General features: G+C 33.5%; 1 protein-coding gene across 1 annotated transcript; it reads left to right on the plus strand.

Moving 5' to 3' along the window:
* Positions 1 to 762: 762 nt before the first annotated feature.
* On the plus strand, positions 763 to 19,663 carry LOC110452461 (leucine-rich repeat-containing protein 74A-like). Its single transcript, XM_021501016.1, has 13 exons — positions 763 to 931; positions 7,547 to 8,024; positions 8,838 to 9,031; positions 9,478 to 9,585; positions 10,126 to 10,219; positions 10,599 to 10,648; positions 11,164 to 11,245; positions 11,936 to 12,021; positions 12,395 to 12,589; positions 14,306 to 14,401; positions 15,323 to 15,586; positions 16,373 to 16,458; positions 17,900 to 19,663. Exons 1-13 carry the CDS (start codon positions 905 to 907, stop codon positions 18,027 to 18,029), a joined length of 1,890 nt encoding a protein of 629 aa, XP_021356691.1. The 5' UTR covers positions 763 to 904; the 3' UTR covers positions 18,030 to 19,663.
* The last annotated feature ends 605 nt before the right edge of the window (positions 19,664 to 20,268 follow it).

Genomic DNA, 20,268 nt, shown 5'->3' on the forward strand with positions numbered 1-20,268 from the left:
TTTGCATTCGAAATAATACATGAAATATTTATGAAAGGTGTTTAACGATAACATTCGCTTTTAGCCAAAGTATGTTTTTCTTTTCTTAACGGCAGAATGCTAAGGTATACATATACTGACCAATTGTAGAGCAACATTATGCCCTACCTATAAGTGATTTATTCAGTAAATGTTTTAGGAGCTGTTTTATATCCGTACTACCAATGAGTATTACATTTTTCTCCCGACTTCCTGTTGCTTAGTTAGTTTATTATAGCAGGATTCGTATACATATCTAAGACACCACACGGTGGTGACATAAAACCACTTGTATTTATACTAACATCAATATTTTCATTTTATTCTGTTCCGTGTGACTGACTATGATGATCTTCCATTAAACAATTCATAAAGACCTGACCCGTGGCCGTGATACAATCAACCTTTAATCAGGATTACGGACTGACTCTTAACAATCTTACTTGAATGTAAAAAGAAACAAATTAAATGGCAATACCCTCCATTCTCCGCAATACACAACACGCCTTCTATTCTGAAATGACTGTTAAACGTTTTCGACGAAGAATTCCACACAAGTTGCCCATGGGCGCTCACAAAGATTATCGCACATCGGTAAATAACCTTTTAGTCCTTATAGGCGAGAGTTAAATGTATACAGAACTATCTATCTGTCGTTGAAACGCGGAGTAATTGCGCTACTGTGAAGCCGATCAAGCAAATCAGATGGCATGGACTAGTCATGATAGACATGATACGCGGGTACTTGTTTTTGAGAAGATATCTCGGCAAAATGGAACATAGTGTGGATTTGTGAAGCTTACAAATATAACCTCTGTATTGAATAATAGTGTACAGACCTGATTGGTTGTAGCAGTGAATTACCTGGACGTATATCTACATCATCATGGGAAATTTACAGATACACCCAGAGGTCAGTTATTTCACATGAACTAATGCGTGTATAGTACAATGTAATTCGTATTAAATATGTTTTTTTTTCAATGTTTATATGTAATTTGTTATCGTGTTACCTACTCTGCTGAAGTAAACAAAGGTATTAGCCATCGCATTTAACAGAAAAAAATGAGACCTATTACTTAAGGTTGACGAACATTTTAATATGTTTTGAACACTTAATCACAATGACGTCACCTGATATCGCCGTACCTGTTATCTGTTTTGTTAAGATTATACGTGCACTCATGTATATTCTAATTATCATTCAATGTCCATATAAATATATATTCACGTGTGACTATACGTCTTAATTATTGAGTATCATCAACTTTTGTGAATTGTTGCCATAATGATATTTTCAGTTTTTATGTTGATCTTATTAATAATAATTATAATAATAATTCGAGCTTCTTATATACCGTTTTATCACAACATAGTTCGTAGGTCGTTTCAAAGCTGTTCACAAATTATATCACTGAATATTTAGGTGGATTTCATTTTAAGTTAATACCAGGAGAGACTTTACATTAGTAAATCTAAACGGGAGAACAAAGTACATTCTTACGAATGAATCTGACATCAGCTAATGTATTTTGAGAGAGAAAAAAATGTAAAACTATGTATTAGTCATATCTCTAGTATACGTTAACTACAAGTTAAATATGTATTTGTATGTATTTGTTATGTTCTATTTCATTACTCAATTATCCTGTTTAGATTTACAATCTAATTTGTTTGACATGGTGAAGTGGATGTTTTGACAGACCTGTATATATTGAGGACTTGTTCAGTCGGATACTCCTGAGTTACCTTGAACTGTATTCAACGTACAATAAATTAACTCAGTCAAAATGAAGAAACGTACGTAAATGATATTACATGAAAGACTATGCGCATTTTAATTATGCATTTCAAGATTCAAGGGCAGTTTTATATATGAAAATGATTGGTAATACGAAGGGTTAATTGTATCTATTACAAAGGCAGCATTAGTATACACATGACAGTCTCTAGCTGACACAGGGTATTTAAACTGATTCTGTATAAAGGATATTTAATTTGAGAAATTATTGAGTATAGCAATAACATTAGATACCAGGCTACATTAGATGTGTATTATTAATGGTCCTAATTATTTCTTACATATACGTTATTGTCACGACAAACGCATAATTCAATAAGATTAAAGTATAAGCAAGCAGGCGATACATACTGGACCTTTTAAATATTTTATTCTGGCTATGCTAGGCCTAGTCACTGTTTTCCTCTGACCCTCTTCTAGATCTAGTTAAACATATAATCTGAATCTATACTTGAACTAGTTATGTTACACTTTTATTTTTACCCTATATTTTACCTATAAATGATTTTTCTCTGACCCTTTACTTGACCCATTTGATATTTCATTCTGACTTTGAATTTGACCTAGAAACAGTTTTACTGTGACCCGGTATTTGACCCAGCTATATCGTTTGAGCAAGTTATAGACTTCCTCTGTTTATGTGTTTGACCCAGTAATATATGTATAGTTTACTATGACCTTGTATGTGACCTATTTATAATTTATTCTGACCCCATACGTGACCTATTTATGCTTGACTTTGACCATGTATGTGACCTATTTATACTTTACTCTGATCTTGTACTTGACCTATTTATACTTTACTCTGATCTTGTATGTCACCTATGTATAGTTTACTCTGATCTTGTACTTGACCTATTGATACTTTACTCTGACACTTTACATGCTTCACCTGAAGTATTCGTGGAATGTGTTTTAACGCGCAACAAACTGTTATTTACAGCAAGCCTAACTTAACAGCAAATTTAAATCAAATCAAAATTTAAATAATGCTATTTTTACAAATAATTTTACATATTTTTGCATTAATGCTATGAATGTATCCAGTTTGTACAGGTATTTGCATCAAGGTGTTGCATTTACATATAATGTTCATCTAACCGGTGTTCGTACATTTCCAATACATATTAACGAAAAGCGTCTAAAAGGTTTTGAAAACATATTTGAAACAGTTACATTTTTATGAATTTTAATTTTCTGTTAAAATATCTAAAAACTGAATTGTTAAATTGTTTAAAATATTTGTAGAGGTTCTTAATCAAAATGAACATACACCATCCACAAAATTAACATTATAGAGTAAAGAAAGCAGAATGGGTTTGTATAAGTGTCTCCCTGGTAAAATACTAGCTGCTTCCTACCGACTCGGCTAGGGAAAATTTCTCCTTAGCTCATTCGGTAGAGCTTAAGACTAGTAAGTCAGAGGTCCCGGGTTCGACTCCTACCCCGGGACCTCTTATTTACTAGTCTTACGCTCTACCGAATGAGTTATCCGTACATCGGTCATTACTGCAAGCTTGAATAAAACGAGTTGACCAATATATATTCAACTGCATGATTGTGGCAGAATCAAGGATTTCCTTCTTAGGAAATAAATTGCTAGCTGTCGTTAAATGACGTATATGTTGTTTCTGTAGTCTATTGCTACCTTTTCCATGGAGACTGTCGATACACACATTGCTATTTATATTGCCTATATGTTTAATCGTACTGTACTCCTTTAATTTCTACGGTTCACGTGACTGCCCTGACACCGGTCACATGACTTATGTTTGTTGACGTCGTTACAATCAAACAAACGAAAAATCTACATAAGTAACTGATAGAGAAAGAAAACACCCTGCCCATTTATCTGGCAATCTATGAAATAGATTAGCCGAGTCAGGAACCATCACTAAACCTCTATCTATCCATGGTCTACTGGATGTCTCGGTACTGTTTTCACATATTGGCACGCTACATGTCTCATTAGTATTTAAAAGTCATGTTTGACGACATAACTAAGCACATTACTAGATTGGAGTAACAGATAGGGTCATGGTACAAATGCATGCATATATATTTGTTTATTACTAGATAAATAACTTCTTCATTTAGCAGAGAGTGTCTTATCTAGTGACCATAACTTATTTAGTGATAACGTCATAGATTTGCAATCACGCCTAAACACATCTTAAGTCTTACTAGCCACGATTAAAATCTCTGCTATTGTCATTGTGTTATCCTGATATGAAGTCTAGTTATCATGATTTAAAAGCAGAGTTTTATTCAGTTGATTAAGTGAAAATAACATAATAAGTTGAATTTATTTGACATTTTTATTTTTAGAAATGCATTCTTGCAATATCGAATAAACATTAATCTTGCTAATTTAAAGCTACTTGTGATCTTAAATTTCGGAGGGTTGTTTTCGTCCTGTATGTTAATAAATTTGTCCAATCACCCAATGGTCAGTCGATAACATGTGATCATGACATCGTACTGTATTTTTAAAATAATCATAAGTTCTAACATGTTAGACCAGATGTTACGTTTACTTTAAGATTCATATAATGGAACCTGACACAATGACATAAAATAATCCATAATATTTCGGGCAAACATTTTAATCCCATTTAACCACATTGCTTATGGGTTATTACAGATTTGTTAGAAAAGAGATTATATTTGATCCTGTCGTCCAGCATTAAACCCATTACACATTCCTTCTTACAATGGCAGCAGTTTATCAACACATGTATTGTCATTGATTGTATTGCCATTGATTGTATAATATAATTAGTAAAATGTAGTAAATAACAAAATCTTCAGAATAATTGTATATTGCCAATATTTATATATGTATATACTACATCATAAACAGACAAAATAACTTTAAACAAACTCTATAAATTAACATATTACAAAATGTACCTTAGCAAATATGAGCTGGAAAGAATCGAATTGTTCTTGTAATTGTATATTGCCAATATTTATATATGTATATGCCACAGCGCAAACAGACAGTAACCAAATAACTTTAAATAAACTCTATAAGTTAATATATTACAAAACATACCTCAGCAAATGTGTGCTGGAAAGAATCAAATTGTTCTTTCGACATCACTAAAAGGAAAACAAATATTTTTGTTGCAGATTGTGCAATCAGAATAACATAACTGAACCTATACCAAATTGTAGTCAGCATGGTTAGCATGACAACATAGACTGCAGTTACCGTAAATACCCGAAATAGCAGGGGTTAAGCTGAGTATTCTTTAAAGGTGCTTCTTCGTGTCACTTTCCGTATTGTTAATCATGAAAACCTTTTTCTTCAGATAAATTAAACTGATTTAAAAGATTGAACACATTTCAAAATAGATACGTATAAGGTTCAATTAAGTCATTGTTGAGATAAGATTCAACCTTATTCTTGCCAAAACAACACATGTAAAGTGATTAACCTTTCTAATAACAATTTAAAACTAAAACAGGATTACAGTACACGCATGCTACTTACAATAGTCTTCAATGTATATGGACGTAGAATACAGACCACCATTGGGAAGTAAAACAAATACTCTCTTTACACAGGTCTTCTCTTAATAAAGGTTCAATTCACAATTAAAAAATCATAATCGGGAACATAGATAATGGTACTCCAACTACCCAGCAGTAACTTTATCTTCATTGCGTTTACTGCTTACCAAATTTTGTGGAATATGTTAATTCTTTAGATATGAAAAGAAAAATGGTTTATTTTTTTACTAATTTTTGTTTACTTTTTTTAATAATCTTGACATGAGGGTCAAATGTAGATATTAAGAATGGAAAAATGTAATTTTAACTATGTTTTGTTTTAAATGCAAGTATTACAATGTGAAATAAAACCGGAAATGGAATGTTAGATGGATATATATGTAAATATCACACTATATTAATTAATAAAAAGAAAAATTGACATAAGAGTTGTAATATATTACAATGATACAACATCTCCAGAGAAGATACAGTGCAAGAACTGCATGTATCCTTTAAAATAAGAAAGTAATTAATATATATATTATATTAATCATATACATTTATTTTAACTATAAATACCCTTTATACTGTAAAGCGCTCTAGAGCTGTTAGCTTCAGTAGGATACTGCGCTTTATAAATGACCATTATTATTATCATTATTTATGACATACAATAGCAATATTTTCAACGCTAACATGGTTTTAGTTTATATAAATCCTTTTAAATATGATTAATGGTTATTAAAACCTGAGCGACAATACCTTTAGCCGTGGCCTTTGCCCAGATCAATATGTGTTGGCTTCTCCAGTGATGTTTCTGAGTAGTGTTAAAGCCATGTACCTCCCACCCAACCTCAGCTGGAAAAGTGGACTCTACTACTGACTGATCTGGTTGCTTCCACCTCGGTCGGTGGGGGGTAACAGGACGGATGAACCCCGGTATCGTAAAATGATGAGCTATTTGATAAGGACAGCGATTTACTATCTTTGTCGAAGTCCAATGATCCTGATGTGACGCTTTAACCTTCCCTTTATATTTACTTTATCGGTGGACATATGAGGTTATCGTCATTCATATCAGTCAACTTGTTTAACGTTTTCATCGAATTCTAACTATTTCAACGCCTCATGGTTACATATAATATCAGCTACCATCTCTAAATCTACTTCATGGGTCGCTCTCAATACCTCTACTGGTAAGATATTTGCTTTTGCAATCCATTCGTTGAATCCTTTACCGCCGTCCCGTGGTTAGACTTTGTCAATTACGAACATTAATATTGATATTTTTTCATGACATTTGCATCATTTCAACACTTGGTTTAAACAATATTTTATTTACAAATATGCAGTACATAATATACAATTTTACATAATGTAATGTTAGGGATCTGGCAACAAGAGTAGGCTCTTATATTAAGTCATCTCCCAAAATTTCAACACTTTATCGGTATGCGTCATACAAATCGTCTTTTCAATATCCTGATGATTCTGTCAGCATCATAACTTGAAACAGTAGCAACATACGAATGCATAATTATTATTATCGTTCTTTTTTTCCCATTAAACATAAATAAACAGCATGTTAAGCGATCTGTCAACATAGCAATACATTATAACGTATGCCATTGTATAACAAAAATATAGTAGGATATTGTATATAAATACAGTGAAAAATAATATATTGTACAGTAACAATGTAAAGTCATGCATTTTTAAAGAGAAAGCTACACTGCTGTAGTTGTTAGATGACAGACACATTTTCTTACATTGAAAATCGTTGTTACTCTGGTAAAATATTTAAATTTTCACATGTACATAAAGATAAGTCGAAGAGCGCTAGTGATTCCAGTGCATAATGAGTATGTTACGTTTTATTTGGTAACGCTTTGACTACAATGCAGACATTACTCCACTAAGACCATACTACTGTAAGTTGTAGTAATACTTTAATACTGACGGTAGAATAGGATCAGACAGTTGGATCATAAATACCTTGTTGAGCACGTACTTCAAAATGCGATCATTATTGCATAGATGTAACAGTTGTTGAACCTATTATTACCCTAACCCGATTAGACCTAACGTTGATATACTTATCGGGTAATCTTGACAAGCAATACCGGTCAAAACATATCCGTGTATGATTGTTTACTAAAAGTAAAGCATAAATCAGAAACATAAGTCTTAATCATCTAAAAAGTTATATCTGTTATCTACTTACAGGACAAGAACATGGACGCCGACGGCGATGTCGGAGCGCCTGCCCAGTCCTCTGTGGCAGACAAACAGCATGGCACAGGGCAGTACATAGAAACAGGCAAATTCAAATCACCCGTTGCATCAAGGGAAAGCTCAAACATAGACCAAAATCAGACTAATGGGTTTAAAAAGTCACCGGAACCGGAAACGAAATCACAAGAATTTCTGACAAACGGGAAAAGGGAAGCAACTAACGTTCAAATAGGAAAGAGAAGTGCTACGCTGTTCCTTAGTTCTCATTCTTTGAAAGCAAGTTCAAAACCTAAACGAACGTCACCTGAGGTGGGGACATTTCAGCCTCCGTCTAGAACACCATCAAATATAACGCAAACATCTAATCAAAGAAAGCAAACTGTTCCTAGTGTTGTTGTTCCCGATGAACTTCTTAAACTTAGAGTTAAAAAGGAGTTTACCTTCACCGGATATGACATCATGGCAGATGGTACGTATCTATAAGGGTCCCTGCCCTATAACAATGTAGTTTTTCGTATATAAAGTGACCTTCCCTTAATTTTGTTTTGAATATAACTGTAGCACAGTTGAGCCAAGTCACTTCCATTGACCAAGAAGCTCAGTCGGTTAGAGACAAGTATCCAATCCTCGTCGCTTTTTATTTATTGTTTTTTTTTGTCTTTCACATTTTTTTTCTTGATTTCTTAAGGGAGAAATTTTCTTTTACTTCTAATTTTCATTGAAACTTTTACACGTGATAAATATGATAATTTAGAAAAAAAGAGACAAAGTATAACAATCTGAAGTTATGGGATCGAATCTCGGTCCAACCTTGGTGAAGATTTTACTAACTGTTTTTTTTTTTTTTTTTTTTTTACATATTTTGTATATTTTTATCGCTAATATTATTTATTATAAAAGTCCCGCAAGGTAAAATTTTTCTTTTTCAGGAATGATTTAACAAAGATATACTCTTGCCAGTATAATCTTTTCAATGCGTAGTTAGAGTTTTAAGCAGCGGTACGAAAATCATTTATCATTTATTTACTTTAAGAAATGAACTATTTGCAATATCAATGTCAACTTTATCCCCAGACGTTAGGAAGAAACTTGATAGAACGTCAAGTTTGCTATAATTCTGAAACGGAGAAATGAGTTAAATCCCGAGCAGATCTCCATGGGATGAGAGTCATTTATAATCAGATCCTGTTGTTCCTTGTCAATAATTTCGTGTGCAATGCGCTTGTTTCCTGTGGATCTTAAATCTATGGCACATTGTTCTATCTCGTGTCTATGTTTCCAGTGGAACCTGTTCCAGTGATCCCCGAGGAGGAACAGACCGCTCACGAGATCCGCCAGATGTACTCAGAGTCCTGTAAACAAGTGGGCGTCACCCCCGTGCGCTCCCTAACTCAACAACTGTGTACCCCGGTCGTCCAACTCCGGTGTCGCTCCCTCGGTCCCAAAGGAGCTGATGCTCTAGCGATAGCCCTAGTCGTAAGTGTTTATCTATTGCAAGCGAGGATGTGACATCACCTTAATTTGACCTGGATTTAAATTGGGTGGCCTCGATTAAGCGGAAAACACATAGGTCTTACCTCTGGTATTTTACAAAGTTCTCCAATTATCCTATTCCTGTCCTGCCATTTTTTTTTTTGTATATTGCGAATTCAAATTTCGGCTATGAGGGCTCATCGGTATTTTCTTTTTATTGCAAAACATGCGGTATATTATTCATTCGTTAAATAACGAAGGCTAAATTTGCGAATTTAAAGTATGAACAATTGAAACTAGATTGAAATGGCTGATTCATTTTTCAAGCTCAAGCATCTAATGTTGGTAAGATTCCAGACATTGGTTTTGTTATATGTAAATGTTCGTATTCGAAAATCACAAGTTATATGTATGCGTATAATATTTCAACCTTTTGTTTTTAATAACAGAATAATCCTACAGTGACCAGCCTAGATCTGGAGGACAACGGGATAGCTTCTGAAGGTGCGAAAAGCCTGGCTGAAATGCTCGAAGTCAACCATAATATTACAGATGTTGTAAGTCTTTCAATATATAATCAGTTATACGGAATGTTTGTTTTACTACTTAGTATAATATATAATATCAACTTACTAAAATGTAATAATTTAAATACTTGTTACTTCATTTATTGTTATAAAGGGAGCAGGTTTTTGTTTACATTAAGACCTCGGTATAATGCCCCTCGTTTCATTTGCCACCTCGTTTAGTGCCAACGTTATCAATGTCCCTTGTTTTCTTGAGGATTCGTTCATACATCTGCCTCAATTCGTAGCCAAACCCCTTTATAACGCCACATTTTTTCTTAACAATTGATGGCAGTATAACGAGGTTTTACTACACTATACTTGAGATTAAAGAAATCAATGATTTGCACCAAGGCGGAATTTTAATTTCGCTACATAATTCTTTGTGAACCCGTTGAATTCGAAAACCAGTTTATTACTAAAATGCTTTTGGGATATTAAGCGACAAGTTTAGACAGGTTTTACTATATTTTTTGATATACACAAAATGTCGTATCAGTTTGAATGAACTTATATTTTGTTTGTTCACAGAGTTTAGCTGAGAACTTAGTATCAAAGGATGGCCTAAGTGCAATAACAGATATGATGAAGAACAACTTCTACATACAATCGTTAGACCTTACAGGTACGTGTCTTTAAATATCATAAATACTTGTCTTAACAAATGAAGCTCTAACAGGTACGTGGATGTAATTATAGTGAAAAATCTTTGATGTCAATAAATTCAAATTAATATATCATATGTGGCTATCCTTTCCATATTTGTGATGCTTTCTCAATCGTGACTTATATTACTAGAAATCTTTTTGAATCTACTTGATCCAGAATAGCTTAATACATATTCTATTTTATATAAAATGAAGATTTTACCTATATAAAAAATTATCTAACCAGTAAAAAGGTCATTTATTTGATACAAATACATGAAATACTCTTATCTGATACGAATCAATGTTATAAAAATTACCTCACATAGAATGTTACGTCTGTTCCTATATTTCCAGGCAGTGGGTTTGTAGATAGCGATGCGTATACCGTTGCTGACTTACTAGAAGTAAGTATACACTAATGATGCGGCATTATTTGCGCAAGTTCATTGAAAATAGGAAATATATAAAAAAAAAAAACCAACAACACACACAGCTTATCTTAGATATATATATTACCACTTTTGCTACTCGGAGTATTTTAACTTCTGGAATATGCTGTAATATGTGTTCCTGATTTTACGAACCAGAAATTGTTTCTTCATGTTAAACGCAACCAACACATTACTGCACAATTTTGTACGAGTTGTCCCCCTTTGGGTTCAAGGCTTAGGTTAGCTTTACGAATCGCTGAAACAGATTTTCAATATGCAGTTTTTTGAGAAATGACTGAAAATTATAAATATATTCGAAATTTTCTTCCTTCAGATAATTATTATGATTCCTTTGCATACAGGGTTATGTTTAATTTTTATTTCATTTTTTAAATACAAAATGATCGATTTTTTGCGTGAAGAACATCAAGCTTGTTCGCCTTTGAATAACTGGAATCAGGGCGTTACATTTGTTTTGTTCCTTGCAGAATAACAAGATCCTCCGGGAGCTGATACTTAGTCATAACCAGTTCGGGGATAAAGGCGGATACGTCATTGCTCAGGCCTTAGGTAAGTATGGATAATGTAGGGACACTCCTTGGTCAAATCCTGGGTAAGTAAGTGCAATATAGGGGCATCTCTTGCTTGAGCACTGGGTAAGTAGGTGTAATATAGGGGACATTACTGGCTCAAGCCTTTGGTTAGAAATAATGGATAAAGCAGGGACACTCCTTTGTAAAATCCTTGGTAAGTAAGTGCAATATAGGTGCCCCTTTGTCCACCCCTGGGTAAGTAGATGTAATCTGGGTAAGTAGATGTAATATAAGGGACATTCCTGGCTCAAGCCTTCGGAACGTAAGTGCAATATAAAGACAAAAACGTCCTTGCGGAAGATCCGGGTAAGGAGGGACAAGGAAAGAACACTAAAAATTGGTGTAACTGTTGAATCAAAGAATCGCATAATATACAACTGAGATATTAGTATGTGAGATTTTATATGGAAAATTGAAAAAAATAATATGTATTTTTTTTCTGTTTTATATTAAGCGTGATAGCACGACAAAAGGATAATACCTTGTCAAGCTATCAATGTGATTAACAGACATTGATATTTTAAAATATGTATCACAATTAATCATCTTATAGCTGTCATTGTCTGACTTCAGTAGTATCATTAAAGGTATGACAAATTGATATACTAATGTTTTATAACATTTATTTTAATTGCTCTTTAAGTAAATGATTTTTATTCTTTTTCAGCACAAAATGATACGTTGCGGATCATAGATCTGAGTTGGAACCATATAAGGGGAGAAGGTGCCAAATCCATAGCTGCTTGTTTGCAGGTAGGTATCAACCCGAAGCAGCTTCGATTACCTTATAAAGAAAGGCATTAATGTATGTAAGGTCTTTATACTGAATTCCCTAAATACAGAACTGATATATTTAATCAATTTTTTTTTTTTTTATAACACATATTATTATTTTTCCTCCCCATGAATCAAAGAGATGTATTCCCCTGTTTTAAACGGTTTCTTGTATTTCTTCACCAGCACAGCAAAATAGTGATTATTAACGTATTTAGTTTTCTTCCTGTATGAACCTCATCATGCAAAACAGCTTAGATTTAAATAACTCACCAGTAATATCTGATCAACGTATCACTATTATCAATTATCTATGATCATCATATACTCATCCCTTTTATTTCGACAAAAGAAAAATTTAGGTCTAAGGAAACTGGACGTTTCCTGGAACGGATTCACCACGGGGGATTGTGCCATATTTAGTGTGACGCTGAAGGAGAATACAACCTTGAAGGAGCTGGACTTATCTAACAACCAGTTAGGGGAGACAGCTATAGCATACCTCATGAAAGGAATTCAGAAGAGTGACGGTCTGGAAATTCTAAGAGTAAGTTCCGCACTAATTAATTATCCTTTTGTTTCCTGATTTACTGGTTCATGATAAATTTTAGGTTATATTGATATCGACCTCAACATGAACCTCATATCACCCAGGTGGAGTATTCATTGGTCTGGGGTGGGTGTTGCGGCATCTGTGCTGTAGCATTCAAGTGCGGTGGCACTGTAATAAAATAATAATTGATGCCGTTGGAAGCACGGTCCCACTACAAACAGAACACACATTACATCTCAAGCACACACACACAGGCATATACACATAGGGGTACAATAGCTAGGTGGCATAGGACTAGTAGTTAGCGCCTGATAAGGCAGCTCCTGCGAATTCCTCAATATTGTATTGATTAATGTTTATGCTAATTGTATTGATTGTATACAATTGTATATCTATGTACTGTAAAGCGCTTCAGAGTGACTTATGTTAGCTAGATAGGGCGCTATATCAAATGTTGTATATATATTAGAGAGAATTCCTAAACGAAATGAACTATATTTTATCACCTACCCGTTGACGACAGTATTTTTTTTTTACATTTTAATTGAATTGAATTTTTGATTTCAAACTATCTGACAGTAAACTGGAATATAAATGAGGATGTATGAACTGTTCAAATCCCGATATTAAGGCTATCAAAGAGAGATAACTGTGTATCCAATGTGCATGCGGTTTGTATGTGAGGAAGTGTTTATCCCTAAAGTACTATGTAAGTGAATGAATGAACGCAAGATATGAATTGTTGATGGAGAGCGCCCCTCAGCGGGGACAATAGCTGGACAATAGCTGAATTTAACCATTGGGAATAAACGCATTAACAAGAACCTCCCGTTGAGCTCGGGGAAATTAAATAGATGTCATTCCACATTGCCAACTGAAGAACTTCAATCTTATTACCTGACCTAAATAGAAAATTATTTCTTACCCTTTCATTTACAGTGTTTACTAATCTATATCATATCAAAATTAAAATCCGCTTCGTCGATGAATATTGTTTTCTATCGTTAGACTGTTCCAGTAAGTGCTTGAGTTAAAGCAGTCAACAGAGTGACGAAAATCCCGCAAAACTTGCTCATTGATTTCACGTCCAAGGTTACAAAACAAAATACTATAAAAAATTATTTTAGTCAATTTCAACCTTTTTTTCTTACAATGCGTAAAATGCCTTTTCAGACAAAAACAATATATCTTTCTTATAGTTCATTACTGTGTTGTTTTAAATATTGGCAAAGTGTAGTAGTGTGCTCCAATTTATTACATACGATTGAAGTAGCCGCGGAGTTATATCTTCCTGGGTGTGTGTTATATGATGTGATATTCTCAAGTTGATGATACAGGGTTGATTGAGTAAGTTTCAGTGTAAACAGTCATTATATATTTCTTTTTGAGGCAGATGATACAAATCTACAAACTAATATCTAACTATTCCGTTGCCCACGTAGACATGTTTCCAACAATACATCTACTAGCAGTTTAAGTATAACGTCTAATACGCATTTCTCGTAAGCAATTTGTATGAATCCATAGAAATAGTTTACTCTTAACAGATGATAATTGCATCAATGAAGAACAATAGTGTCACACATTCATGAAGTGTAAGTCAAAGGATGTGTCACTATCTGATCCGGATTTTTTTTTAATTTTTTTTCAAATTGCAACTCATGTTGGTTATTTTGCTAAAAATATTCTCATGAATACTTGTTGTTTCAGATTGGAGGAAATCTTATCATTCCCAGAATGGCACTGGTGATTTTGAAAGCAATAGAGCAATCCGAGGCGTGCAGACTTCATACGCTGGACATGGGGGTATGTAATTCCAAAGTATAGCTACGACGTGTATTTCTAAACATTTTCTTCAGGTTGGTAAGTATCGATTATGAGAAGTCGGCAATCACAGACCATGCCACACAGAAAAAACATGTGATTGACTGGGATAACTCCAAAGTTTTAGACAGAGACAGCAATCTGTTCAAGCGGCAGATAAAGGAAGCCATCTGGATACGCCGCAGTGGGCCAGTTCTAAATCGAGACGAGGGGTCTCGCACATCTATGACCAAGTGTAGCTGTATTGAGTCATTTCGGTACATATATAACAACTATGTACATACGTTTCCAACGTAGCCGAAATCGACATCGAGTTTATGGACAACTCGTACACATTTTACACCTTTGTGTGCATTCGCTTCATTGGTCATTTGTCTGATGAAGGTGACAGGGTACATATCGTACTAGTCATCAAAACGTCACATAGAAAATTGTATTGGTTGTGTAAAAAGAACTTCTCATAATAGCTATGACGTGGCTGTACATAAATTGTACATAAACACTGTAAGCAAAGGTATTTGTTACACGCATCAACTAAGATTACATTGTGACGTTTCTAGTTATGGTACGTGTTGCATACATCGTCAGAGGTTAAGTTTTAAGTTGAGAATGTAAATTATGTTTTGCACCACAACATTAGCAAACTGAAATTGTACATGCGTGTTTGTATCTTCTTAAATACATATCTTGTATCCGGCACATAGAGCACATTAGAGCAGAAATAACTCTCGATTTTGGATTTTTTTGTTTCCATGGTAACATGTGAGAGTTTAAGATGTCTTTCTTTTTGGTCATCTTGTATTGACTTTCATTTCGGTTTTGTCCTTTTGAATTGCTGCTGTGGTAAATTCCCATTCATTTCATCCTGTTAAGGAAAGAGGTTTACAATAATATTTTATACAGGATACGGAAGTAGACGAGGAATTTTACTCTATGGCTGACGAAATGCAAGCGAAGGGATCATTCGAGGTTGCGCACGGCCCAGTCATCAAGCGAAGGGATGCCAAGACAAATTCCGCTGAAGCCATTGATGGAAACATGGACGCTGTGTGTGAACTGTTTAAGTACATGAGCGATAATAACTATCGTGTGATAGACCTGATGAAATGGCTTGATAAGGATAACAGCATGAGTGTCAGTCGGGACGAATTTAAGAAGGGCATGATTGTAAGTATTTCAATGGTTTTTATATCTGTCTTTCTTCTTTGTTTTTTGTGTGCTTCCTAATGATTTGTTATCTATTTGTACAACTTTCGTTTTCATTTTTATTTTATTTATGGTATGATAAGATTCATATTTTGATTACTGTTTCTTCTTCGTTTTTCTTTTTTTAATGTCTAGCTTTTATTCTGGTTCACGGTAAAGCTTTTAAATGTTGTGATAATATTTTTTTGGTTTAGTATTCACAATATAGAATTTCATTTAAATGATTTATTTAACATAATACAATGAAGGCTGTTGAATTAGTAAATTGTCGTAATACTCAATCATTACAATCCATTGAAACCAAAATTATAAACCCTTTTTGTAAGTGGCTATTACTTTTTTGATCGGTCTTATGCTAATGACTAGTAATAAACTCTGCCTGATAGCGTAGTTTGCAATTTTAATTAATTAATTAATGTCTTGCTCGCAAATATTAAATCATACATAACTTTGTTTATATATATACATATATATATATATATTATAATGTCTTATATTGATATGGACCTCAACATGAACCTCATATTAGAGAGAATTCCTAAACGAAAATAACTATATCACCTACCCATTGAAGACAGTAATTTTTCATTTTAATTGAATTGAAATTTTTATTTATATATTATAGTCCTTTTAAAATCTAGCTTTTATGTCCATTTAAATAAGATTGCAGTAACTTACACATCAATTGTAATTTTGTTAAGTGCTGATGATTACATGTATTTAAATTCGATCTTTTCGCTACTTCAGACGGCAGAGGTCCCTTTGACGGAACACCAGCTAGACCTCCTACTGGACCAGCTGGATGAGGATGGAGACGGGGAGGTAGACTTTAAGTAAGTTCTTATTGTGTACAATTCGACATGTCATTCTTTTTGTCAGAAATGTTTTCAGTTGTAAAAGCATGACCAGATTACGTACCTCTTTAAGGTTTAATTTGGCTTTCTAAAACATATTTCGTGTTGAATTCAATCACAGATGGCAATGCAATAATCGTAGTATAAGCTGATTTGATTGATAGCATAGGGAGCTGTTCGGTAGCTATATAGGAGGAAGCTATACAGGCAACAATTGGTTCTATATATGTCAGGTGGTCAAAGACTCATCGTTGAAATCGAGTATATATGTTGTTAAGCAGGTTTCCTTTTACATCCTCATTTCCTCATCGTGTCATTTTATAAACACAATCAATCTGTTTGTGTATCTTTTTATTAAACTGAACTTTTCTGTAAAAAGGGAACTTGAACGATTATGGGGTAAGTGTATGTTCGTATGGCTAGTAACAAGCGCTATTTTGTGTGTGTATTGTTCAAGATAAAAATGCTAAACGTAACTTATAAATATGTGGAAACGTCAAATATATATTATATTGATTTTTCAGAGGAAAGATATTTTGTTTTGATGTATCCTGCCAAATTTTGACAACTTTTTGTTGCAAAAAAAATATAGGAAACAGTAATTTTCATGTTTGTTTGGTTTTTGGTTACAGGATGGGAAAACATCTCTTTTTTTCACAAATAATTTTAAAGTTGTGCGCTAGCGATATCGGCTAACGGTACGCGATTTGACTTGATGTGTCTGTAATTCATAATTGCAAGAATGCTTTGAGGGATAAATGTTGTGTTTAAGCAATATATATGTGTGTATGGCTAACTAGTTACTTATACCTGGTTAATATAAATATATAAACAATGAAGTTTTATCTTAAAGCTGTATTTTGCTTTCACATGTATTCATGTTTATCTATGTAGGTGTAAAGGAGTTATGTTTCTTTTGTCTTTCATATAGCGATGAAAAACAAGATTTTTTTTATTGTTTTTGCAAAGAAGACAAAATAATTCAAACCATTTGACTCACATGTAGTTATTACATATTTGTTTTTTTGAAATGTAAAGCAAAACATATCATTTGATATTTTGGTTGAAAACATTCAGTATTAATACTATTCAAATGCACTTTCTAAAAAATACTTTTATGTTATCATTTTCTTATCTCCCTTGTTAATGAAGCCCTTACTGCATGTACGCATTCAATTTTCATCAAAATGATCATTAAATAGTATGCAGCAAAAGTACTTATTCCTGATTGAATGTCTTACGTAATTAAAACATTTTTTTTTACCCTGAATTCCCTTTATACACATGACATACAACGATTTAATGCTATCGTAGATATTATATATTTGTCGTTTAGAATCAAATGTTGAAGTTGCATTTTACCTAACATTTCCTTTCATACCTGAATCACCATTACTATATTTATGTGTGTTGTTTTCAGAGAAATGTTGTTAGGAGAACGCATGTTCAGAAGGAAGATGCGCCAAAAGAAGGAAAGATTACGATCAACAAAAGAAAAATCTGCAAACTTACGGAAAATTGTGCTGGCAGCAATCAAGGAGAAGCCATAAACTTGTTCTCACTGAAATTAAGCCAACGACTATCTGTGATCATATTTTGCAAAACCTTGATTGGTTTGCATTGAAATATCATTAATGGGATTTAGGTTATAAATTCGTAGGTTTTGTTATTGTGGAACGGGAGTGAGCAGAATAACAAAGTCTCATTTTATTGTTATTGTTGTCATCTGATAATGAGTTATGAAAGTAAGACGAATTTAACGTTAGTGAATAATGTGCATAAGTTAACTTTCGTGAGACTAGAAACGTGACAAGCGATTGTTTTCTCGAAATCGACATACAAAACTGTATCCTTAAATTGAACTGATTTGCAGTTTAGGAAGTGTTCAAGAAAGACATTGTTTTTAACTACGCATTGTGCCAAATCATCTTTTGTAATGAATACTATTTATTATGTGGAGTTTGAATCTTTGACGACTGTTTATAAGAACAAGACATGTTTTTGTTCTGGATAAGGGTTAAATGATGTGCGAAGTTTCTTCGCTATTGTACATAATTCGTGACTGCATCAATCATTCTTATTACGCTGTATTTGTACATTTAAACTGTAGCTACCTCAAACGTATATTCGACAGAACACGATAAATAAGGCAAATAATCAGGAAAAAATAATTTTTCAAATGATTATATGCAGTAATTAAGAGCAAGGAAAAATAACTTACCACACCTTAATCATGCAAAAACAGTATCCGATATAGAAGTTGATACGTAATGATAACCGAAACTGAGGGAGATCATCTCAAAAGGAAACGGATGATAAAGGATACGAGGTTTCAACACTATATACATAAATTTGTGTGGATTTTTTCAACCGATAATTAACCGAAATTCAAATAACTCAGTTTGAGTGAACGATTTTTGTATTGCAGTATACCACTGTTAAGCTATTTTGGCTTTAAATATCCGAGTCCTTACACTTGTTGTGCTAAGATTGGAAAACGTAATGACATGAAGTGAGTGACAGTTAACTGCCTATCCAAGGTATTCTATCAGAGCGACTCCAATATACTCTAATGAAAACAAATAAAACTAAAGTTGTCACCATAGCCATATTTCTTATTATATTTATCGATTGTTCCATTTTGTTTTGGTGACCTAAATACTGGAATTGACGGTAGACATCATTACGGTACCACATATATAGCGGAAAACACCTTAGCTTCAGAGAATATGAGTTTCTTTATTTTCTATTGATATATCCTTAAATTCGAATCTTGTGTAATTTCTACTGATTTTGATCATTGATTCAGTTTTTCAAATTTGACATTGTCAATGTTTTCCAGGAAGTAATGGTTCGGCATGTATCGAATATTCAAATGCGATGCCCATATCAGTACTTCATGAAGGTGCCTATTGTCAACAAAAGACAATTCCAAGCTCATGTTTTTAAAGCAAGTTATTTTGTACAATTTCCTACATTTGTTTATTTAAATGCCTTTTGTCCACCGATGATGTTCTATAAGGTAACAATGATGAACGATTTTTCTAATTCTCATTTGAATCGCTTCGAAATTAGAATGTAAGGGAGTATATTCATAAATATCGTGAGTATTTTGAATTCATTATATATTTATTTATTGAATGCATGTTAAAAATGGATATTTCTCAATATTTGATATACTGTAGCAGTGTTTTCAATAAAAAGAATATACAGCAACAACTTATGAAAAATGTTTTGAGATTTTGTCATATTTCATGAGTGTAACTACGTATTGTTCATAAAACATCATCTGTCTGAACAAAAGCCAAATTTGATAGAGCTAAAATGATTTGCCATATTCTTAAGCAATCGTTACATCTAGACCAACTCCAAACGTGCTTTCACAGAGATTCTGGAGACGGTGCATTAGCATTCATAGAGGCCTTTGACATAATAAGGTCAGAAAGAGTCAAACAGTAGTCTTAAAGGCTCATAGTCATCATCATCATAATAAAGTCAAAAAGAGCCAAACGGTAGCTTTACCGCCCCATCGACATTATAAACTCAGACAGAACCAAACGACGATCTCTCCGGTCCAACAGCACAATACACTCTGGCAGGGCAAAATGGTAGTATTACAAATAACAGACTATCTGCACAATAATATCAGACTATGCCAATAAGTAGTTTAATTAACCTGTCAAAAATTAGGACAGCCTTGGCCAAACGGAACTCCTACCGGCCCATGAATGGTGATTGGTTAGAGAGGTCTTTGTAATTTTACATAAGTAGATGATATATTATAAACTA

Source organism: Mizuhopecten yessoensis, unplaced genomic scaffold (assembly GCF_002113885.1).
Source record: "Mizuhopecten yessoensis strain PY_sf001 unplaced genomic scaffold, ASM211388v2 scaffold6683, whole genome shotgun sequence".
Taxonomy (NCBI): Eukaryota; Metazoa; Mollusca; class Bivalvia; order Pectinida; family Pectinidae; genus Mizuhopecten; species Mizuhopecten yessoensis.

What these genes read in the sequence shown, in the direction of transcription:
- LOC110452461 (XM_021501016.1), top strand. Translation starts at nt 905, where the DNA reads ATGGGAAATTTACAGATACACCCAGAG. An exon ending in ATTTACAGATACACCCAGAG is followed by an intron (nt 932 to 7,546) that starts GTCAGTTATTTC and finishes ATCTACTTACAG; the next exon opens with GACAAGAACATGGACGCCGA. An exon ending in CCGTTGCTGACTTACTAGAA is followed by an intron (nt 10,649 to 11,163) that starts GTAAGTATACAC and finishes TGTTCCTTGCAG; the next exon opens with AATAACAAGATCCTCCGGGA.